This window comes from Aythya marila (assembly GCF_965140915.1).
Source record: "Aythya marila genome assembly, chromosome: 1".
Lineage (NCBI taxonomy): Eukaryota > Metazoa > Chordata > Aves > Anseriformes > Anatidae > Aythya > Aythya marila.
The window spans coordinates 81,454,338-81,478,385 of record NC_139042.1 but is presented as its reverse complement, the minus strand read 5'-3'; the positions used below and the strand labels follow the sequence as shown (position 1 = coordinate 81,478,385).

Genomic DNA, 24,048 nt, shown 5'->3' with positions numbered 1-24,048 from the left:
CGATCATGAGGTCCCTTCCAACCTAGACAATGATTCTGTGATTCCGTGAGCCTTCTGCACTCACATTTAACTGGGAAGACTACTACCAAATGTAAAAATAATCCTATAACGTTATGCTTTTCACATGACAATTTCCAAGCATCTTGCTGAAGACGCTGGGAACTATTTCGTGTGACAACTGACTGTTAGGTGGACTTTAGCACTAGGTTAAAGGTTGGACTGGATGATCTGAGAGGTCTTTTAAAAGCTGAATGATTGTATACGTATGTCGAAGATGAGGGGAAACGGCCTCAAGCTGCAACAAGGGGGGCGTTGGGCCAGACATTAGGAGACATTTGCGTTTGAGCTGCTTCGGAAAGGACTGAAGGACTGAGGTTATGAACAAGGCAGGGCACTGACAGCCCCCCAGCCTCAGCCTGGCCCCGATTTAAGCGGCGGGGAGGCCGCGGGCCGCCCCTCCCCATCCCTCCCCTTCCGGGCCGCCCGCTCCTCCTCTCTCCCCGCCCGCCCTTTCTCTCCGCCGCCGCGCCCGTGGGGAGCAGCAGCGGCCGCAGGGCCGCCGGGACCCGCCCCGCCTGCTCGGGGCCGGGCACCTGCTGGGGGCCCGGCGGCTGCGGGAGCGGCCGGGGCCGGGGCCGGGCTGGGCTCGGCGGGCGGTGAGTGCCGGGGCGGCGCGGTGCTGGCAGCGGCCGGCAGGGCCCGGCCCCGCGGGGCTGCGGGAGGAGGGAGGGAGAGAGGGAGAGAGGGAGGGGGGCGCTGAGCCGAGCCCGGGGGGGAGCGGGGGGTGAGACAAAGGCTCCTCAAATCGCCGGGGGCTGCGGGGCTGCCCGTGAAGTTTGGGGCTGGGGAGAGAAAGAGGAGGAGGAGGAGGAGGAGGGAGGAAGGTGGAGGGCTGGGCAGGGCTGCGTGGTGAAGTCTTTGCCCCTGTCCGCTCCGCAGGGCTGCCGAGGAGCCGTGGGGATTTTCCTGGTGTGTTTTATAATCCGCTGAGGTGAGGTTCGTGAAACTTCCCCCCCCCCCCCCCCCCCCTTCTCCCTCGCCGGCACGCCCTGGTGGTAAACAGCTGTCTCAACGGGGGGCCGTGCCCTCCTCCGCCACGGCTGCCCTTGGCGAAATAACTGGTATTTCTGCCGCCTGCGGGGAGGGGAGAGGAGAGGAGATGGTGAGGTGAGATGAGATGAGATGAGGTGGGCTCCATCGCGGTGCCGCCTGCCTCCTGGGTGCCCACCCATCGTCCCGCTCCTGCCCCGGGTGGCAGCGGCTCCGTGGGGCAGGAGGAGATGCCCCGGGAGGGCTCCTGCTGGTGGCATTGGTGGCTCTGAGCGTGGGGATCGCTCTTGCTTTTCTCCTGTCGTGATTTACGGCGAGAAAGCAAAGATCTCTGTTAGGGTCTGTGCGTGTTGGATGGCATTCAATTGACAAGAAGTTAATACTTTTTTTTTTTTTTTTTTTGCTTACCTATTAATACAATGCAGGTATGGATTTCTAACCTGCTTCTGGCGTCTCTTTAGGACCTGGTAGGCAGAAATGGCTGGGGATGGTGCTGTGAAAATTAAGGCTCTGTCACAGCCACGTGTTAAAGACCTGTACTAAAATGCCCTGTAGCAAAGGCTAGCCAATATGCTTATAGATCGTGCTGTCTTTGTAAAATGGGTATTTATCTTACAGAATCACAGAATGGTTTGGGCTGGAAGGGACCTTACAGACCCTCTAATTGCAACCATGGGCAGGGACACCTCCCACCAGCCCAGGCTGCCCAAAGCCCCATCCAGCCTGGCCTTGAGCACCTCCAGGGATGGGGCATCCACAGCTTCTCTGGGTAGTCTGTGCCAGGGTCTCACCACCCTCTGAGTGAAGAATTTCCTCCTTATATCTAAGTCTACCCTCTTTCAGTTTAAAACCATTACTCCTTGTCCTATCCCTACACCCCTTGACCAAGAGTCCCTCCCCAGCTTTCCTGTAGCCCACTTTAGGTACTGGAAGGCCTTCCCAGAGGCTTCTTTTCTCCAGGCTGAACAACCCCAACTCCCCCAGCTTGTCCCCACAGGAGAGGTGCTCCAACCCTCTGATCATCCTTATGGCCTCCTCTGGGCTTGTTCTAACACTTCCATGTCCTCCTTGTGCTGGGGGCCCCAGAGCTGAAGGCAGGGCTCCAGGTGGGGTCTCAGGAGAGCAGAGCAGAGGGGGGGGAATCACCTCCCTCGCCCTGCTGGCCACGCTGCTTTTGATTTGAGACTGAAATCCGTAATTTATTATGTGCTATAGACTTACCTGGCTCAGTCTTTTCAAGTAGGCATTGTAATCTGTTTTTCTACAAAGGTGAGGCATTGCCTGCTAATTAGTGTCATTAAATGGGTTAGTTTTAAATGAGAGCACACTGAGCTTAAGTTACATGCTCAGTGAGATCTGCTCGGCTATTTTTATTCTTTTGTTCAAATACGCAGGGGCAGGGGAATACTTCCTCTGTATCTCAAGGAATTTCTTGCAATGCATATATTCCTTAATGAGCCTCTAAACTTTAGCTGGGATTGTGCTTCCAGTAATAGGTCTTCATCCTTGCGGGTAGAAGGGGAACAATATTTTGCATGGGATGGCTTCAGCACTAGCACGAGGCCCGGCCATCTGTTAACGTAGCTCCATACTAAGGATCAACCTGTGTGAAGCCTGCAGGTGGAAATCAGTATCTAGGTCTTCTGCCTAGATATGTTATCAGATACATTGCCTATAAAAGTAAACTCTTGAGAGATCCCTCAGCCAAGTTTCATTTGCCTCAATCAGCGCGTGTGACTGCTCGTGGCACCGGCATGCCCTACGTGTGCTGCTGCCATGACTTACCCCAGGGTCTGGCAGAGCTGTCCTTTTTTTTGTCCCTTTTTGCCCCATCCCCAAGTTGCCCATGCACGCGGTGAATCACAGAACTGTAGGGGTTGGAAGGGACCTTGAAAGATCATCGGGTCCAACCCCCCTGCCAAAGCAGGTTCCTCAGAGCAGGCTGCCCAGGTAGGCGTCCAGACAGGTCTTGAATATCTCCAGGGAAGGAGACTCCACAGCCTCTCTAGGCAGCCTGTTCCAGTGCTGTGATGTCCCCATGCCACTGGCTTCACTTGTGGGGAGAGATCTGAGGCAGGGAGTGAGAGGCAGCCTGGCTGAGGTACAGCTTGGGACACCCTGGTGTCTGTGTGTGCAGGTACAAATCAGGGGTTGGGCGTTGGAGGTGTTCAGCAGAGAAACTGGGGGAAAATAAGTGTCTGTGGCCCAGCACAGCGCTTGTGGTGGTGGTGCCTGAGCCATCTGGGAAGCACAGAGCTGAAGGATGCATGAAGCTGCAGCTGGGAGATGTCTGTCTGTTCTTACGCTCTTCCCTGGGCACTTGGTGTTGGAGGTGAGGTTTATGCAGATAAGGTTTTGAGCTGGTTGTGCATACCCAGCACCTCGGCCAGGCACGTGGTGCAGCAGTGCCTGGGGGAGGAGGGCTGTGTGTCAGCTCAGCTTCTTCTTCACAGGCAGTGTCAAGGGAGCTTGTTTGCCTGGAAGCCCAGCAGGCAAGAGGAGCACACAAGGCTGATGTCCTGCTCGGGCAGTAGCTGTGGGGTTCACATCTGACAAGCTCTGACTCTGTTCCTGTAACTTACTAGAAAAGTTGTCAGTCCTATGCTTGTTAGAGGATAGGATAAATGGCTTTCTGTACTGCACTCTTTAAACTGTCTGGATTGCCGCTGGACTTCTAATTTGATTGTATTTCTGGCAGGTATTTGACTGTCTTGGTGTTGGCTCTCAGGCCCTGGTTTCTCTCTTGACAGGCACCGCAGCAGTGCATGCTCTGGCACGTCCCTTGCAGTTTCTGCTTGATCCCAGCCTAGAAGATAGTCAAATGAAAAGCTTGCAGGTTCCCATTTGCTCCTAGAGCAGAGAGGAAGGATGGTGAGCTGGGTAGGTTTTGCAGCAAGGGTCAGCGTCTGTCTGTGACTGCTGTGTGACCCAACTTAGGAAATATTTGCTTAGCCCTCCCTCTTGTAAAAGGTTTGGGAGGCAGTTGTAGTGACAGGCAGTCCCTTACAAAGGGACAAGAGATGATGTCTCCCTTAAATTGCTCTTCACCTTTCCAGCGTGGGGTTTCTTCTGTCATCTGTATTGTGGATGATGGAAGGATCCAGAAGTATGTAAAGCAGCCCGTGCATTTGCGGTCTGTTTACAGAAGAGTTAATTTCTACTCCAGCTGTGTTCTGTCTGTAAGGTTTTAGCTCTCTGGGGCTCACTGGTGTGGGACTGTTTGCATTAGCCAGAGCTCCGATTCCCCTTCATTCAGCTAGATGATTGTGGTCACTCTTTTGTTTACTGCCTGAGAAAACCAAAGAGGTTGGAGATGGTTTCATTCAGAAAAGAAAGTTCTTAAAAGTTGATAACCATTCCAAAAGAATGTGTGTTCTGGCTGATGTACCCCAAACGATTTCTGGTTGTTCTCACGTTATCTCTCTCAAGATACTGTGGTGGTTTTACTCGAGTGGGCGGCCGAGCTCCACCACAACCGCTCTCTCACTCCCACTCCTCAAAGAGGATGGGGGAGAAAATACGATAAAAAGGGCTTGAGGGTTGAGATAAGGATGAGGAGATCACACAGGAATTATTGTGACGGGCAAGACAGACTCAGCATAGGGAGGTAGTAAGATTTATTGCTTATTACTAACAAGCTAGAGAAGCAAGAAACAAAGGAAAGAAACCAAAAGCACCTCCTCCCCCTGAGTGGCGTGGGGGAATGGGGGATTGAGGGTTATGGTCAGTCTACAGCGCTTCTTCTCTGCCGCTCCTTCTTGGTTACTCTCGTTCCCTGTGCTGTGGGGTCCCTCCCGCGGGATGCCGTCCTTCCCCAACTGAGCCTGCAGGGGCTGCCCACAGGCAGCAGCTCTTCAAGCACTGCTCCCACACGGCTCTGTCCCACGGGGTCCATCCATCCCCCAGGAGCAAACTGCTCCAGCACGGGTCCCCCACGGGTGGGCGGCAGCTCCCCCCAGACCCCTGCTCCTGCGTGGGCTCCTCTCCACGGGCTGCAGCTCCGGCCCGGGGCCTGCTCCTGCGGGGGCTCTCCATGGGCCGCAGCCTCCTCCAGGCCACATCCACCTGCTCCACGGGGGCTCCTCCACCCATGGGGGGGCTGCAGCGTGGAGATCTGCTCCGTGTGGGACCCATGGGCTGCAGGGGGACAGCCTGCTCCACCGGGGGCCTCTCCCTGCACAGCCTGCAGGGGAACTGCTGCTGCCTGCCTGCAGCACCTCCTGCCCTCCTGCTGCACTCACCTGGGGGGCTGCAGGGCTGCTTCTCACTCCTCTCACGCTCCCAGCTGCTGTGTAGCACAGTTTTTTTTTTCCCCCCCCCCCCCCCCCCCCCCATCTTGAATATGCTCTCACAGAGGCACAAACAACATCACTTCTGGGCTCAGCTCTGGTCAGCAGTGTGGCCCTTACCAAACATGGGGCAGCTTCTAGATCCTTCTCACAGACGCCACCCCTATGGCCCCCTGCTACCAAAACCTTGCCACGTAAACCCACTACAGATACTTCCTCTGGGTCACTGAAACTACATGAAAGTGTTGATTTCCAAAAGGTAGAATCAAAGGGGGGCTGGCAGCAGGCTTAAGGCAGTTTCTCCTGAGAGAGAAGCTGTCAGATTTCCATTCCGAAAGTCAAGGAAAAGGTGGCGTTTCCTATTAATGTTAAAACCATCTAAGCACAGTTAGTGATAACTCCTTCAATGAGTCACTTATTGTCAGAATGCAACAAATGTGAGGAGCACTGGGAACCTGGGAATCTTGCTTCACAGTTTAAAAAAAAAAAAAAAAATTGTCACGCTTTCATAGTGACAGCATCCTACAGAGAGCGATAGGAGGACTCTGTGAAATTGAGAATCCAGAGTACAGCAGGCCCTGGCATCTCTGGCACAAAATGAGCTGGCCTTTGGGCCGCATCTGGATGGCTGACGTGGGGGCTGTAGGGCCTCCACATGGCTCAAATCATTCTGCAGTAGTCAGGCTTGGTGCCTGGTACCTTCCTATGGAAAGCTTTCTTTTGGCTTGGAGCTGTATTGCTGATCCAGGTGAGGCGATTTAAACCTGAATTTAGCACTGTGTGGATTCTGGTGTTATGCTGGGGGTTTTGCTTGGGGTTGAGCATCTGCTCCCTTCGTGTGCCGCGTGTTGCAGCTCTGAACCTCGCTGTGAGAAAATCTCATAATCCCGGGTCACTTCTTAGGAGGTGCAATAAAACAAGTGAGCGCTTTCTTTCCACTGGGGGAAAGGAGTGTCTTCGCTGAAAGTTAGAGTCATCTTGTTTATCCGGAGGCGAGACCTAGACATGCTGTCATAATACTTCTCGTGCTGTTAGGGAGGTTGTTTAGCTGGACTGGGAAGAAGAAGAAATCTTCTGTTGTTTCCAGCTTGATTGATTTGTGGCATGATGTCCTGGCATTATATTAGTTTCTGTGTGAAGCTTTGGGTGGGGTTTAATGGCACAGCGTGTTTTTGGTGTTTGCGTGCTCCTTCTGAAATGAAGGATGAACTTCAGAACGGAAGGGAAGATAGAAAACAGGACTCTGGCATATTAAAAGCTGTCAGCTTATAAGGAAAAACAGTAGCGATGAATCTTCAGAGCTTGTGGGACGTGTATCTCTGTTGCTGGGGGTGTCTTTTCATGTTTCTGACGGGTTCATGTTTCTGCTCAGTTTGATAGGGTGTGTCTTAATTGGTGAGAAACAGGAAATTATTTCAGCCACACTATTACCACTTCTTGAAAAGTATTTAATACAAATACTGGTGTTGGAGCATCTTTTAGCTTTGGCTGTAACAGTCTTACAGAGTAAGCAAAGGGTCTAAAGTACATTCATGCTGCACAGTCCTCAAATACATGCCTTTAGGATCTAAGAGGCAATACTTACCTTCATATTTGAAATTTCAAGGAACCAATATTACATTGTCTTTGGGGTACTTTTGCAAGAGATAGCGAAGCCAAAAAACCCTTCGCACTTACAACTTCATGCCTTGCCACAGGGAAAGACTCATTGCTGAGCAAATACTCTAACGGAACATGAGACTTAATAATAATAAAAAACCTAGATTTTTTTTTTTTCTAGAACTGTGCTATTACTACGTCTTGCAAAAAATTGTCTGGTTAGATTATGCTCAGTTTATGAGTAGGAAGTGAATGTTTCCAGAATCAGCCTGAAATGTAGTGGGTTAGGGATGGTTTGTCTAACATCCATCTGTGGTGGGAGGCATCAGAAACAGGCTGTATGTTCTCTTCTAAGGTAGTGCTGTTCTAGCCAGGATCTAATCAGACAAAAATAAGATATAGCAAGGCCTAGTATTTAATTTGACCTATCAGTGTGGGGTGGGAGAGAACAGGCATGTGGGCACATGCCTACTTCTCTGTGTTTCTTACGAGCCTTAAAGCATGTTGTTTTTTTCCCTGTCCTTTCAATTTCAGTTGTTCTGGTAAAATATTTTTATACGAGAAATGATCCGAGTGCCTGTGAGTGTCAAAAAGGCCTTGTTGGCCAGTCTAGGGTAGTTCTCTGCCTCCACAAGGGTCTGTGAGCAAGTTTTTATGGCAAATACCAGGGCATGTATAAAATGACACTGACCTGTGCATGTTTTTCCAGTTCCAAGTGACTGGTTGTTCATTAATTTCAGAGCTGATGATGGATTTGTTTTTGCATCCATTTATTTCTTGCGGTAGTTAGGAGTTTTAGGCTTGGGTTTGTGGTCCAAATTCCAACTTTTACCTAGCTAACTGATGATAACCTCACCCCGTTTTAATCCTCCTGTTTGCTAAATAATGAATAACTGTTCCATGCTGATCCCCCAGTCACGTTTACTGGTGAGCTTGGATAGCCTTTCATTACTTGTTTTCCAAGTGTCTGGTAACTTTTTGCTAAGAAGAGCAAGACAGGTAGATTGTACTGATCTCTTTCTCATTCCTCTGTATCTTTTATGAGAAGGGATGCCCCAAACTACTTCCAGGATTCAAGAGCAGTGTGTCTACGTAGTGTAGTATAACAAGTGAAGTGTAGAAATTAATCTTTAATACGTGGTTTTGTTAGGGTGAAATGTGATGATACAAGTTAACACTTGATGGAGCAGTTAAAGCTTACAGGAGGTCTGTAATGATGGAAAAGTATTGATGTATATTACAAACTTGTAGTTCAGTATGGATGATAATGGGGGAAAAAAAAAAAAACATTTATCCTTATAAATTTGATTTTAAAACTGGCTGTCTCTCCTCAGTCTGTCATCTGTAGCATTCAGTGCATCTAATAAATACAGCATTATTTCCAGTTGCTGTAGCTTGTGGGATTATTCGCTGCTGTTTTTGAATGTTAACAGCATTAAAGAAGGGAGAGCAATGGCCAAATATTTAAATTCTTTATAATGAAAATAAACTGCCTCCTAAGATCAGTAATTAGGATAAAAGTTACTTGCTTTATGATGAGAGCTAGAAGTAAAAATAAAACTTGCTAAAAATAAGCCATAGCCCAGCCCTAAAGCATCTAATATTGTGCTGGTTAAAACAAGTGTCCCTGTTGCAAACTGTAGCGAATTCTGTTGTCACATGAGTGAATTCTATCATTTTTACAGCTTCAAGAAATTCATATAAACACATGAGAGAAGATGACAAGGTCTAGATCAAGATCACCGCGATGGAAACAAAGGTAAATATTTATCTGTAACTCCATTTGTGTTCTGAAATGTAGCTCTGTATAGGGCTTTATAATGAAGACTTAAAACTTGTGCAAAAGTGAACTGCAGTCTGAACATCATGTTTTACAAAATAATAATTGATTTCCCAAACTGTTTCTGCAACCTTTTTTCCAAATTAGAATTTTATTGCTATTTTTTTAAGCTGGAGATATTGAGGTTTTCTTCTTGTGAAGAGCCTTTTTCAACTTGCATGTTTTGAGACTTGGAATTGCCTGAGGTACTGAACTCAAGCACCAAAATAGTTAAATGTATTTTTACTCAAACACCACCTGGCGCACTGTCTTTAGCTTGCTCCTGTTCCTCCTCTTAGTCCGTAGTGGAGGGCCAGAAGATCGATTGCTAAAAATGCTCTGTTCAAATACCTCAGGCTTTCTGAGCCTTTGGGGCTGATCAGTTAATTGGTCTTTAGCACAGTGAAATACGCCGTGCAGCATAAGGCAGAATAAAAGCATGGGAGTTAGTGGCCTTGTTTTTCAACACCGGCACGGAAGCGTGCGTCACTGACATAAGGCACCAGAAGCACATCCAGCCAACTTCAGGCAGTTAAGTTACCTGCCTAGTTTTAAGGACTTGCAATGCGAATGTGAGGTGTTAAAGCTAGAAGGCTGGAATATGACCTGAAGTTTTCAAAACCTATTGGTATGTAATTCAAAACCTTACTTTGTTTTGATGGTTTTGGGTTGCTTTTTTTTTTTGAAGTAGATGTAATAATTAGGTTGGGGTGACAAAGGGAGTTTGAATAACAGAGATAATCTTTTAGAGAAATCCCACCTACTTCCGTACTAGACTGATAATTGGCAATATGTCCTTGGAGCAAAGGACAGAGCGAAATTCCTGAGCTCTCGTAAAAATGCAAGCCTTAACCAGAACAACCAAGAAAATTTTGGGGTGCCAGCATGGGTGCAAGTGGTAGTTAGCTGCTATAGTTTTATGCAGATCTGTCACTCTGGCTTTGAACCTGTTTGCAGGAACAGAGGAAATAGTTATGCCAAATTGTGCACATATTGCAAATGTACAAAGAAAGTGACTTGAATTCTTTCAACTTCCAGTTCTCAATCTTTTTATTCGAGAGTGTACATTGAATAATTAAATACACTGATCTGGTTTTGGACTGGAATTACTTTCAGGCTCTTGCTAGTGGGTTGTGCTGCTTGTCTTTATTTAGGGAGATTTTGGCTAAAAATGCTTAAGTTGCTTTCATTTTTGTAACTGTAGGTCAAAGTTCAAAGGTGAGAAGGGTGCTACTGAGTGGATCTTTGCTATTAACAGTTCAGCTGCTGAAGTTGCAAGAATAGTGCATATGTTCATGCATATACAGGTACACATGCACACGCATCCACAAAAAGACCGAAGTCTTTCTCAAACTTTGTCTCTTCTGCAGGAAAATGTCTACCTGTGTGACATTTGAAGTAGAATATTTTTATAATGTTTTTAACACCTTTTTTTTTTCCCTTGGCATGATAAGAAAGCCTGAAAAATGTGTGTGTTGGCATTTTTTTTATAAATTTTTTGCATTTCTTCATGTGCTTTTTTCCATTCCCCTTTTTTCTCTTGGCACTAAAAAAGATAGGGAATGCTTGAGAAGTGTGAAAATGTGTAACAGTTGTTTTCAGTGTAGTGGAAACTTCATATACATGAGACTAATTTTAGTTTTAAATGAAAAAATGTCAGCAGAGGAAAATGACTGACTTACCAATATTTCGGGTGGGTATTTCTTCCTATTAACCATTTCAACAGGGTTGAAAGCAAGCTTGGTATTCCAGCTGGACAAATGACACTGAATATCTTGTCATGTTCTTGAATTTTCTTACCAGTTGATGAAAACTGTGTACTGAACTATACGTCCTTAGGGAATAGATGTTCTCATTAAGAGGCTGATTCAGTTTTATGGGACTACTTAAAGTGAAATTTATTTTTGCTTTAGGTCCTTATCTCCAGCATTTAGGAGTCCAGAGCACCACAGGCAAAGGCATGCTCATATGAATTATGACTGTGAATATAAAAGTTTTCGTAAGGACCCAAAGAAACCTATGCCTTGGAGAACAGATGATGAAAAATACGGACTAAGCAATTCTAGATTTGCACCTCATGGAAATAACCACCAGAGAATATATGAACGTAGATCACCCTCGCCAAACCTGAAGAGAATTCTCATGGAAGATGCTTACGGTCATAAACCCTACAGAACACACTCATCAGAAAGAACTGAAGGCAATAGGAGATGCCAGTTACCACCAAAATACTCGGAAATGCCGTATAAAGAGCACGATCGGCCATTTTACCACCACAGAACAGAAGACAGATACATGTTTGATCACTACAACGTCGCTGGAAACGAAAAAGGAATGAAACCTTTTCATAGACCATTAGGGGCTTCATGTAAACTTGAAAGAAAATGGCATGAAGATGACTTGAGGCACCAGAGGTTACATGAAGAGAAGTATGTTCAGTCACCCAGAAGAGTGTCTGATGAATTTACGTCAAGGAGCTCTTTACAGAAGAGGTATAGGAATAAAATAATTAAAACCTGGGTATTGTGGTGTAAAGCCTCAAGTGAAAGTCTGTTTTCATTATAGTTGAAGATAACCACCTTGAAACACGTTTGCCACTTTGTAGTTTAATTATGGGCGACTGGTAATAGTGAAGTATTTGTCTTTTAAGTAAATCGTATTGATGGCTAGAGTATGAAAGGATATTATTTCCCTCTTAAGAGCCCCTGCACATCCGTACCTTGGCGTGAGGGATTTTGGGTTAACTTGCCACGCATTCTGCTGTCCAACATTCTTCACATATAAGTTCTCGCTTTCTTCTCTAGTGCAAGTGTAAATTGCTTTATGTCAACACAGGTATCCTGAAGATCACGATTACAGAGAATATGGGCACGCGTCTAAAAGGGCTAAGGAAATGGAGAGGTATGACGGTGGAGAAGTAGCAAGAAATTCCAAGTGGAAGCAAGAACGTTCTTTTCCACCCTACCAAGAAAAGGAGGAGCAAAGAAATCTGGGTGCCCAGTCTCACCGCTCGGCCGAAAGGGAGTACTCGGAGGGTTCTGTCACAAAGATAGCCTATGAATACAGTCACAAACGGCGCAGGCATCCAGATGGGGAAAAGTCTTTCTCAGATGATAGAGCTCAGAAGTATGTGAAGCAGGAAGACCAGAAATGCAGTTCTTCTAAGGGTGCCTGGAATAGCAAAGAGCTAGATTACTTTAGTGGTGGAAGAGCGAGACAGACTGAAGAAGGAGGGCATGCTGAAGTACCCGTTAAATATAGCTCAAAGAAGGGCTGCAATGCATGCGTTAACTCTTCCAAGATGGATGTGGATCTGAGACCCTTTAAAAACAAGCAGAAGGAAAGAGTAAGGAAAGAAGGGGAACTCAGGAGTAAAGTAGATTCCTCCAGTAGCCAGCATGATTCAAGTCACACTGTTTCAGATGTGAAAATGTCAGATGTCAACTCTAGGAGAGAACATCTCACAATCAAAGTGGATATGAAGAAAATGGTGACAAAGTACAGGTATTTCTTTCCCCTCACCTGTTGTTCTTTCTTCCTGTATGCTTACAGTTCGTGAATATCAGAGGAAACAAGTGTTTCCTTAGGAGGTAACGAGGACGAACTAAGGTTGTACCTTTTTAATTTTACTATGTTTAAAACGTTGGCTTGCTCAGACTGGAAGGTCGTAGCCTGTTTCTATTTAAGAAATAAAACAGTAGTTCATTTCATGGAGATGTAGTAGCGAGTGGAAAGAGCAGATATGGCTGATACAAACTGTAATAAAAGTTGCTTATTGTAAGCAAATACATTATTACAAAAAAAAAAAAAGACATGCCTAGTCCTCTGTTCTGGAATGCGATGGCATTTTTTTTGGCTACCTGAGGAGTTCTTCATTTCTTTTGAAAACCAGGTAACCTTTAAATTGCGTAAGTCTCAGTCACACATTCAGATGTTCAAGATCAAGTCCAATAAAGCTGTCAAAAAATTGAAAATTTTTGGATTGTTATTTATTATCATAAGGAATGAAGTGGCAATCTGCTGAGGCATCGGAACCGAAAAGTAGTAGAGTATGTTTCTGTCTTGTATGTAGTGCTTGTGGTTGCCCTTAGCATTGCTGTTGTCAGCTTAATGGGGGGGAAAAAAGGGGTAATATGAAAATCAAGGTAGAGGATATGTGGTGGAGTAAGCAGCTTGGTTTGTCTAGATATTTTCTGGTTTGTTGCCTTGCTGTTACAGGCAAAGATGTTGGATAATGGCAGTAATCCCTTTTGGAAGCTGATCAGCCTTCATTTTAAAAATACTTTGCCTCTTTTTCCCTGATACAACATCTATATATATTTTTTTTCCTTTTTCACTATTTCAGAAATACCTAATGCAATTGAGAATTATAAAGACAAGTCACTGTCTGCGTGTAAGGGGCTAATATAAAAGACTGAGGGAAGGAAAGGGATTTTTGTTGAGACATGCATTTACCTTCCTAAACGATAATGTAAGGAAAACAACTGAATTCTTGCTGATTTCTGTTGCAAGCCCACAGGATGATTCCTGTATGCAGTACTCTCTCGCTGCTGGTCTCGAAAGTCATGCACAATGGACATGGTAATTCAGTGGGCATGGTTATTTTCTGCAGACTGAAGAAAGTACAGTATTGATTACAGTTTATTTTGTGTAGAAGATTTGGTTTTGCAACCAAAATTAAAAAAAATACAGCAAGCTAAAACACTAATTCTGCAGAAGCTGATAACTGGGAGTATTCATGCTGTGTACTTTAGGCACTTAAACACGTGACATCAAATGACTGAGCTGATTCTTTATAAACCTCACAAGAAGGCAGATAATTCAAATCATCTGTGACAAGTGCCTAAAATGAGATTGTTTGGATTCACTCTCATATGCAGTTACTGGGGGTGAATAGATGACTTCTGGGACCTGCTAGAGGCTGTTTCTGATGCAATTTTTGCATGAAATTCTCCTCTCCTACTTCTCAAGTACAGAACAGACAGGTGCTTAATCACTTTGTACATAAAACCTTCAAGACAAAGACTTCACTGTCCATTCTGCAGTGTTTGAGTCCTCAAATTCTTTACAACTGACAAGCATTCTTGTTGCAAATAAAGCAGTAGAAATTTTAGCGTTTGCTTCCTTGTCAAAATAGCTCTTAGGAAGCAATGCACCCATTTCAGGCATAAATATATTTAGAATGAGTAAAACCTGACCAAAAAAAAAAGACGTTAAACACGTTCTTAAGTTTACACACTGCCACTGGAAAGATGTTTGACTAGGCTCAAGTGATGCAGTTATCAAAGATGCTGTGGTTTTGACATCTGTGAGCTGTTCTTGAAAACAGTCTGGTAGCTCTTTGTAAACAAAGACACAGTTTGCCTCCCAGAATTACACTAAAAAGGCTATCAGTCCTCATTTATCTATTTTATGTAATAATCTAGATAAAATTTAAAAATTACCAATTTTGTATTGCATACTTCTTGAAACAAGGATTCCCAAGACTGTAGTCATAGCTGTTTTTTCATTTTTGTAGCTTTCCTTCCTCATGGCCCTTAGAGTTGCAATTTTTGGGTTGTTTTTAAATTCAAAGCAACAAAATGAGATTTCTGTTTCATGACACTTATTCCTAAAGCAAACTTCTTTATTTTGTTCTACTTTTTTTGTTTGAAGTTTTCAAATATTGAATTCTCTTCAAGTGAATATCTACATTTTTTTTTTTTATTTTAGGGCTGCTTCTAGTCATACTACAGAGAGACAGATGTCACACGATCTGGTTGCTGTTGGCAGGAAAAACGAGAACTTCCACCCGGTGTTTGAGCACATGGAATCTGTAACACGCAATGTTGAAAACGACCCATCAAGAGAATTTACTCAGGAAATAATCACAATTATCCATCAAGTTAAAGGTGGCTGTAATACTGGGGGTTTATATGTATGCCTTTATGTATTTATAACTACTGTATAACCTACAAACGTAGGCTGAGGATATCAAGTAGGCGCGTGGAGCATGATGTTAAGAAAGTATCAGTCCTTAACAGAGGCCTTGTTGTGGAGCGTTAAGGTAGAAAGGATTTCTTGAAAGTGCTTAAGATTAAACTGCTTGTTTAGGAATGACAGAGAGAGGGGGGGAAAAGCTTATTGTAATCACAGCTTACTAGTTATGTATAGTTCCTTTACTTTTTCAGATTAGTTCCTAGACAGTTGCATCATGTTCAGTGTGGAACTCTGCTATTGAAGGATGCCAGTAGTTGCCATGAGAGAGGTAATAAATAGTCAACTTTCTTCAGTTTAATCTTCCTTAGTAAGGGGGTTGTCTAAGTCAGGCTGACCTAATCTCCTGCTTGAGAGTCTTAAACTGCAAGTGGAAATAGTTTCAAATTTAATCTAGGAAGTTGTTTGTATCTTTAACAGTTAATCTTTTAAAATATACAATTTTCTGCTAAACGCTTCAAGTAGTACAAAGAAATATTCTTGTGTTTAATCTTTTCACAGCAAATTATTTCGCATCTTGTGACATAACTCTGCATGAACGGTTCTCAAAAATTCAGGACAAACCAATTCCAAATACAAATGAAGCTAAAATAAGTTTGGATCCAGAAATTCACAGGTAATTGGTGTGCTTCTGCCTTACTTTATTTGCATTAAGGTGGTTAATCTTCAGGAGGCATTGCACAATATAGCCCGAGTGTTTTTTAACTGACTTTAAATTTTCCATACGTAGTCTGAAAAGAATCCTGTAGTTGGCTAACAGCAATCTTGCTGTTTATCCTGATGGTGCTTGTTCTTATGTAACTTCTCTGTTCCAGGAGGATTGACATGTCTCTCGCAGAACTTCAGAACAAGCGAACTGTGCCATCAGAATCTCCTCAGGTACTATTTAATTTTTTTTTTGACAGTTAAGTGAAAATTAGATAAATGTAAGTAACGCTTTTCCCCTTAAGCCACTTCTATATTCTCTTAAGACTATCAGAAATTGACTATTTTTAAAGAAATGCACACAAGTATATTGACACATACCACAAAGGTGCCAGTATGTGTTCACTGAGTAAAATGCCAATATGTAGAGTAGCTGGAGGGTGGTTATCCCTGCTCCTCAAACCCCTCTCTGTCCTTGAATTCTATAAATACGAAATAAGTGGCTGACATATAGATCCTAATTTCCATCTGAGGTTGGAAAAATGGAAAAACCATTGACAGTTCTTCCATCCAGATGTTAGATTGGTCCAACATATAGATTAGTCCTCAGAATGCTGTTTTATCCAATGCGTTTATCAAGGAACATGGGATTTTATGTTCCACTTCTAAGCTATATTTTCTGTGGTTTAGTTACCCCTTTTTTTCTATAGTGCAAGTATGTGAAAATACAATTTAAGATCTACTATTCTTAATTAAGGTTTACTGGAATTTGTGAATATTTTTTATTGTGGTAACTCAGCAGGAACTTGTTTTGCTGAAATTCTAGTGTTCTGTTTAATGTTGTTTGGAAGCTTGTAACAAGGCAGATGGCACAAGAGAGGGTAGTTATTTGGGACAAATTATTGTTACTGTTTTGGATTTGGGATCTTTTGGGTTGATGTGCATCTGTCTTATGTCCAGATGGTTGTACTGCATTAACAAGATTATATATGGGATGCAACCCGTGAAGGACAGAATCGAGTTAATGTTTAGCTATTATGAGCTAACTTGGCTTCAACCCTTGCTTTTAACTAGAACATTATGAGAGTTTTAGAAGATCCAAACGATCTAAGGCATGATATAGAAAGGAGAAGAAAAGAGAGATTGAAGAATGAAGATGAGAGAATGTTTCATGTAGATGGTGCAGCTCCAAGGTAATTAGCTAATAGCAATCCTGTTTGCATAAGTCCATGTCTCTCTTATGCATTAATTGTATTGACGCTTCCACAGGTGCATTCAAATTTGTTGTGATTCCTTTCCACTGAGTTTCTGAATTTGATTTGGATTGAAATTCCACCAATATACATTGCAAATGTAGTATGTAATGGGGTATTGACTTGAAAGAGGTTAAGTTGCAGTAGGGAGGGGGGAAAAAAAAAAAGGCAAGCTCAAGTTGCAGACCTGAGTGGAATAGGGGAAAAACCAAATCAGAAGATGCTTTACTATTTTTCTGCTACTTTACATGGTATATAACAGCATTCTCTTGATATTTCGGTTTTTCATAAAAGCATTCTAGAATGACTGCATTGTTTTGCTGCTCTAGTTGTTTGTAATGTTGTGGAATGTCAGAAATTGTGGTTCTTGGAGAATTGTATGAACTAAAATTAGATTTTTGGAATTGCTTGTTCCTGCTCTGAATTCCTGCAGCAGGTTTATTAAAGATGGGTGGCCCAGAGGTGTTTGCTAAACCTCAGTCATCCTTTTTTGCTTTGATGTTGTGAGGTTGGCTGACTTGACTTATTAGTGCTAGAAATGTTGATTGAAGATTTGCCAGAGTGTAATGAAATGCATCTATGCTGCAGTCATGACTTGCAGATACCTCTTAATATATTGCTGTTTGTTCATTTTAAATATGGTCTGTAAATTGCAAATAGCAGCAATACATGTGTACTTAGGAAAACTGACATGTAAAGCTGCAAAGGAAACACTTCTTGTATCTTATACTTTTTTTTTTTTTGAAAAAAAAAAGGAAAATAAACCAAATTACTGGACAGTTGCTGATAGCCTTTTATCAGCCTGGGGTTGTATTTTTAGTATACGTTTGGCCCAGTTGTCTGGGAAGGCTGCTTCTGCTATTTCCACAGCTGCTGTCTTCCCTACCTTTCATATCCACCACTTACAGAAGGAAGCTCAAGCTGCTTTAAGAAGTGTGGCTGTCCTGGGGTGGGGAAGTGTGAAAATTACGCTGTCAACCCTAGTGGATAGCATATTGTGAGCAGAAGGCAGCAATTGGATGAGGAGGAAAATTTTCCTGAGATCAGGGTTTTTTCATAGTCCACATGTGAGATCCTGGTAGTACTTAATCAGCTATTAATTTATTTCACATCTGTGATAACCATTCCTGTATGTTTTGGGAACTATACATTTGTATTTCTGGTGATCACTTTTCATGGTATGTGTTTTATTTAGAGGTTTTATGCACATCTGTATTAACAAAGTGCCCAGTAAAAAATAAAACATCCCCACCCCCCCAAAACAAAACAAAAACAAAAAACCTGCTTGTTGACGATGAAATGAGCATAAGTTCACATCTAGTGATTTATCAGAGCTTCTGTCTGGTGTGGAATTTTTGCAAAATTGAGAGTTTTATACAACTTTTAAAGATAGTACATTACAAAACTGCTGAAATGCAGAAAGCAGGTCAACCGGCAGAGGGCAGTGACAACCAGCTGTGCAGGTGTAGCTGGGTGAGCCAGGGAAACCTGATTTGATAGTGAGGCTTTTGAGAAAGCCAGATATCTCCATTAATTATCATTGCCTAAGAGAATACAGCTTACTGTGCAACTTGTACGCTAATGCTAAGCCCTAGTAATTTTTCAAGTGTCTTAGATTTAGATCGCTTGAAAACCATTACTTTACAACGTCTAAGTGGTACAGATGTTAGAATAAGGTAATTTAAATTACCAGGTGTTGCTATATTATGGTTTGGGGTTTTAATTGTTCTTTCTCTTTCTCTCTCTGTCTCACGCACATCAGGAATCAGCAAAGCTGCAGTCTTTCAAAATTACAAAACTCTCAACTTGATGGCTTCCAAAAACCGATGAGGTTCATTAAACCACCTTTCAGGAAATTTATTGGGAAACCTCACCTGGTAAGCCTAAATATAGAAGTAGTAGCTTCTGCATTATTTTTTTTAATCTTTATTCATGATTCGGTTTCTGCTGCACTGTTTAGGCTGATGTGACTTGAACAATCTGTGAACTCTTGTCTTTAAGTTCCCAGTGAGGCTTTATTTTCAGACTTGCTCAACAATAAAAACAGTCATAATTTCAGTTATAGTGCAACAGTACTTCCTTAGACTTCTGCAGCATAGAATAATGCAAGTGAGCTAAAATCACTCTTATGACCAAATTCTGATTTAAAACAAAAAATAACAAACGGTGCTTTTGCTTTAGAACACCTCTGTAGTACTCTAAAACCACTTTGCTATTGTTTTTTTTTTTTTTTTTTTTTATAACCTAGCAGGGAAGTTGTCAGAAATTGGTGATATTGGGTGTAACTACAGTAGAATTAAAATATTTTTTCAGAAAAAAGTCTGGAAGTAAGGTGTGCAACACTCAAATTCTTACTGAGTAGCAGGAGCAGGTCAAACTAACTTAAGATTCATAATGACTTACAGAAATTGATTAAGCGATTGATTTGTACTGTGAGACAGTACAAGCTTCTTTTATAAAGCTACAAACAATATAAGTTTCTATATATTGCATTTCTCCTAGTTCATAATATGATACTTAAACACAAATTAGAAGGCCTTGTTACTGAGCAGATAACCTGAGGTAACGTGGAATAGTTGTCAAAACTAGCTGTCAGCAGCTGGAAGGGAAGGTCTGAATCCTTGGTTTGTGTAGGTAGCATTCACAGAATCACAGTGTGACTGAGGTTGGAAGGGACCTCTGGAGGTCATCTGGTCCAAAGCCCTCCTCAATCAGGTTTTCCAGGACTGTGTCCAGCATTATTATTAAAACAATGTTTCTCCTTATGAGAGAAGTTATGGGAAGCTCTTATTCTAAAAGCAAAAATGAAGAACATGTTGCAGAAATAATCAGAAATGCCTGAAATTATATTCCTAAGGATGGAATGCTATACAGTGGCATAGTTTGTCCGTGTTGATACTGAGTTTATCAAAGCTAGTTTGGGCACTTACTCTTTCTTAGGCTCTCTTTGTAATGTATTTTAATATTGAAATGGGAAGGAGTTATATTAAGTACAGTAGTAATAATTTTTTCCCTTCTGGAAAATCCCTTGTAAACAAGTGCAGTGCTGTTTCTGAGTGCTTGTGCTTGTTTAATTTGGGCAACTGGTGGGACTAGAAAAGCTTTATTTATATGGTATAACTCTAAAACCTGTTTTCTGCTGGGCACAAAACAAGGAAACTAATGAATGACAACTTATTATACATCATAGTTAATACCCAATGGACAAGGTTCCAGAAGACCATACAACTTTTGAAGTCCACCAAAAGTAGCTTTTATTTAGTCAAAGTAGTGATTGTCACTGAAATGTAGCTGCTTGGCAAGTGTAAGTGTCTTTCATCGCAAAACAATGCAATACAACAATTTTAAAGAGTGAGGGACGTTGAGATTGAAGCCCCCAAAACACATCCTGATTGCTCATTTTGTTTGCAGTGACTGTATCACTTACAGGGTGTTAGCTGTTAGTTTGAAATAAAAACTGACTTACTATTAGATCTGCTGATGATTCTGAAGACTGCATTTTGATATCTGCTAGCAAACTGCAAACATGCAGTTCTTAGGTAGCTTATCTTCCTTAGGGGAGATTGGATAACTCCTCGGTGCAGCGTATCGCTCAGAACAGCGTTATCTGTGAAAGCATAGGTATTAAAAATGCAAGGGATGACTCTTCATTATGTCAGCCGTGCGTAAGTTTTCAGACAAAGTGGGAAGTTAAAACACTTTGGTTTGCCATTCACGTGTGCCAGTAGAAGTGAAATGAATCAATGCTTGCCACCTGGCATAGAGGGGTTACAGGCATTTGGCAAATGTGTCCAGAGTATGCTAATTGGCACTTCCTAATTGCATCTTCTCTTCTGTTTTTGTTCTTTGTTCTTGCTTTTAGTTCGTATGCTGCTCCCGTTGTTTGTTTTCCTGTTATCTGCTACATCTGATGCTCAATATGTGAAGTAATGCAGAAAGAAAGTCATCTTTTCCCAGGCAGAGCAGATCACTAATACCCGAACTCTCATATCTGAGACAATATAAACAGTTCAGCTAACAAGCCAGCTTCAGTAGCATGGCATTTCCTGTGGTGTGCGGACACGTTATATGAGAATGTAGGGTCCTTTCCTGAAGGAGCAGTGCTTCAGGACTGGGTGCTATGGGAGCAGAGCTTATCCTGCTGGGCAGCAGCTCAAACTTGACCTCCGCGTATCCTCTGTGTATGTAAGGTGCTAGCACTGCTCTACTATTTATTGTGGGAGTAGAGAACTGGAGTAGTTTTTAAGTGTTCGGTCACATTTTCAGCCATGTGTAACTTATGAACTGAGCAGGGTTTCTGTAATAAATTCAGAGCTGTGTCCACTGCTGCTTTATTCAGAAATGCAATATTAATGCAGTTGAAAGCATCCTTAAAGCAATGAATGAAGGTAAAGACCACTCACTCCTGTTTCTTACAAGAGGACAGAGGTCTGGAGTTTGAGATTCAGTCTTCTACTAGAATAGAGTTGCTCAGATGTGAATGCTGCCATATGTGTTGAAAAGTGTAGGGACTGTGACTAAAAAGTGACCTTCAGAGAAGAGTGCGTTGGATTTAAGAAATGGTTTGATGCAACATCAGAATATTGATGTTGGGCCAACCACATTTAGGAAATAGGAAACATCCTAAAATGGAGCATAAACTGTGGGAAGCAAAAATCTGTGGAAATACTGAGGAAGGGATTGAAATGTAAGCAAGAGCTAAGATAGTAGTTGCTGGATAAGAAAGTAACTGTGGTTTTGCTTACGCTTAGAAATGTGGGTAGGAATCGTTTCAGTGAGCTCCACAATATAAGCAGAGCTCTCCAGTTTTTGTGGGAAGGTGTCTTATGCCGCAGAAGAGATGTAGTGATAGCATATTGTGTCAGCAAAATTGTAAAGGTGTGGAAAACACATGCAAAAGTATGCAGCAGGCATCTCTTACCACTTATATTTCAAAGTGTTGCACCTGTACCAGGAAATGCACAAGAAGAACTCTAACCTTCAGCACTCCTCCCAGGCTTGGTTGCTCTTGCTTACAGGTGAATATATAGAGAGAGAAGGTACATCAGAGAGCCAGGCTTCCAATGACGAACATAACGGTGCCAAGACTAAAAAAAAAAAAAATGTTTAAAAATAGTATTTGACAGGATAAAATACTTCATCATAAGTTGTAATACAGGATTTAAATTTTTTTGTCTGAATTTACTAACGAAGACTTTCTGGTTTTGTTTGAAAAACCACAATGAAATTTCACTCTGTTGTGTAAGAAGGCGTGTGTATCAGTACTGATAAAAGATGGTTGCTTAAATTCAAAGCCTGATAAGCAGATAACAACATCTGATGTGAGGATGTTGCCTCACGTAGAGACAGATACTGTGTCAGTCCTGTTAAAATATACTTAGAGTAAATTATCAAAATGTGATATTAACATCATTTTGGTTCTGTTGGGTTTTTGTTAAATGGGCAATATTTGGATCCAAATTGAACAAGTAAATCTCCTATTGCCTACTTCTAGTGTCCAGTTTCGATTGGTTACCAATATCTTTTCAGGGCAAGGTATGACAGAACCTTTAACAGCAGGCCAGTGAAGGGAATGTGCTTCTCATGTTAGTATTTAATAAGTGGGAGATGAGCTTAATCTTGAGAATAACTTTTGCCTTGCAGATGTAAATATCTGCCTAGCCTTGCATGTTATTGACCAAAAGGCTAAAGAATATGAGATCAGAATAAGCACCTACTTGTACTTTGCATTTTTTTCTTAAAATTAAGTCTGTCTTAGGAAACTCCTGAACAGTAGGTTGCTAGAGATGTGTAGATCAAGTAGTTCTAATGGGGTTTTTATGAATGTGCTTGAATCTGGGGGAGGGATGGGGGGGAGTGTAGAGTGAGGATGTCCATATTTAATGAAGACAGGCTTTCTTTAATTCCCAAAGTTCTATTTTTAACTATAACAAGAAATGTTCTTGAATGGTTTCTCTTTTAATTTTGCTGAGTTCTCAGCTTTAAAGAAGAGTAAACTTCAGTGGGGAGCTTCCTTATTTAATTATGTAGTGCATGGGGAAATAACTTGATTTCATGGAGTATCTTCAGATGCTGATAAGAGAGCTGGGAAGTTCCTGACATGCTTTTTCCTCTGGGTATTTAATTTTTTTTGAAAAGCCATTTTGACTATCTTGATCTCACTTCATAAACTTTCTTCCTCTTTTCTTGTTTCCTGCTGAGTTGCTTCTCTTCAAAGTGCTTTTCAGAAGCTAAATAGTTGAGTTGTAGGCAATAATGTTCTTTTTTAAGAAAAAAAAAAGATAGCTTAAATTCCTGTTAGAGTTGAATTGCATTGCAATACTGCACTGTTGCATTTATTAGCCACCCCAAATTGCAAAGTGTTAGAAAACATCCAAAAAGCTTCTGCCACCGGAAAGGTTTAATATTTTGTTAATAGTACAGAAAGTCTATAAACAGCAAAGCCTGCATTTGCATTTTATTATAAAATGATAGTTTATTTAGAAAAATAAAATTTATTTGGGGAACAAAATAACAGCACTGGAACATTTTTGTGGTTCTTCAAGAGGACTTTTAAATGGAACAAAAAGAATTGAATTTGGCCAAGAGTTCATTAGCTGTTCAGGTCTGTCTGCATTAGATGACATTAGTACCTGTTAGTATGTAAATGTAACGCTTACAATTGTATACCGTGGTTGGAGAGAGTCATATCCTAGCTGTATGGATCTTCTCAAGGTAGCTCTTGTGGGAAAAGCTGGAAAAGGGCCAAAATAACCAGGTAGAACAGTGGCTGGGTGGCGTGCTCTGTTTCATGCAACTGTGGCTGTTTGACTGCAGCTGTTCGGCGCGTTGACACAAACAATTTCAGTACCCCTTGTCTGCTCCACTTGTTTTTGAAAACAGTATGTTTCTGTGGCAGGCAAGTGTTTTCTGAAACACTATTCTATAATGCAAAGTTAAAAGTAGGATCTTCTATGGACCGATGTAATGTTGTACACACTTGTTGTCTGGTTGCTCTGGTGGTGTCTGTGGTAGCATTGCATGTGTCTGCTGTAAAACGCGCAAACCAACGATGTCCATATGCTACCCAAGGATGTCCAGAGTACTAATCCTATTCTTATTCCTGACTCAAGGGATGAATGCTATTCCACTACACAATTTGCTGCATGCAAATTGAGGCATCTGTTCTGGGGGGAGAGGGGTGCAGAGCCTTAATTGAAGAGATCTGAGCAGGTAATGACCCAAGAGAATGATATTCCAACGTGATGGTTTGTGTCATCTTTGGTTTCCATGGGCTCTGCCATTGCTTCAGCCAACCTGGACTGCAGGCCATTTTCTCCTATTCTGGTGCCTTCAAACAGTGTCATAGTGTCAAACACTGTAAGACTGAAAAGATTGCTGTGTGTTAGTATAATCTTGAAACTTTTGTTGGTTTTGA

The 24,048-nt window shown here is 42.3% G+C and overlaps 1 protein-coding gene across 2 annotated transcripts in view; it reads left to right on the top strand.

Moving 5' to 3' along the window:
* The first annotated feature begins 536 nt into the window (after positions 1-536).
* The window catches only part of BCLAF3 (BCLAF1 and THRAP3 family member 3), a 34,420-nt gene continuing 10,908 nt past the window's right edge, over positions 537-24,048 (top strand). Inside the window, exons 1-10 of one of the 2 annotated variants that reach the window (XM_082781908.1) lie at positions 549-656; positions 940-991; positions 8,624-8,697; positions 10,671-11,249; positions 11,593-12,261; positions 14,470-14,648; positions 15,235-15,349; positions 15,549-15,612; positions 16,453-16,571; positions 18,394-18,508. In XM_082781908.1, coding sequence (XP_082638034.1) covers positions 8,657-8,697; positions 10,671-11,249; positions 11,593-12,261; positions 14,470-14,648; positions 15,235-15,349; positions 15,549-15,612; positions 16,453-16,571; positions 18,394-18,508 — 1,881 coding nt within the window. In that variant the 5' untranslated portion in view covers positions 549-656; positions 940-991; positions 8,624-8,656. Of the gene's footprint in view, positions 657-939; positions 992-8,623; positions 8,698-10,670; positions 11,250-11,592; positions 12,262-14,469; positions 14,649-15,234; positions 15,350-15,548; positions 15,613-16,452; positions 16,572-18,393; positions 18,509-24,048 lie in introns of both variants that reach the window. The other variant, XM_082781907.1, reaches the window with a different exon arrangement.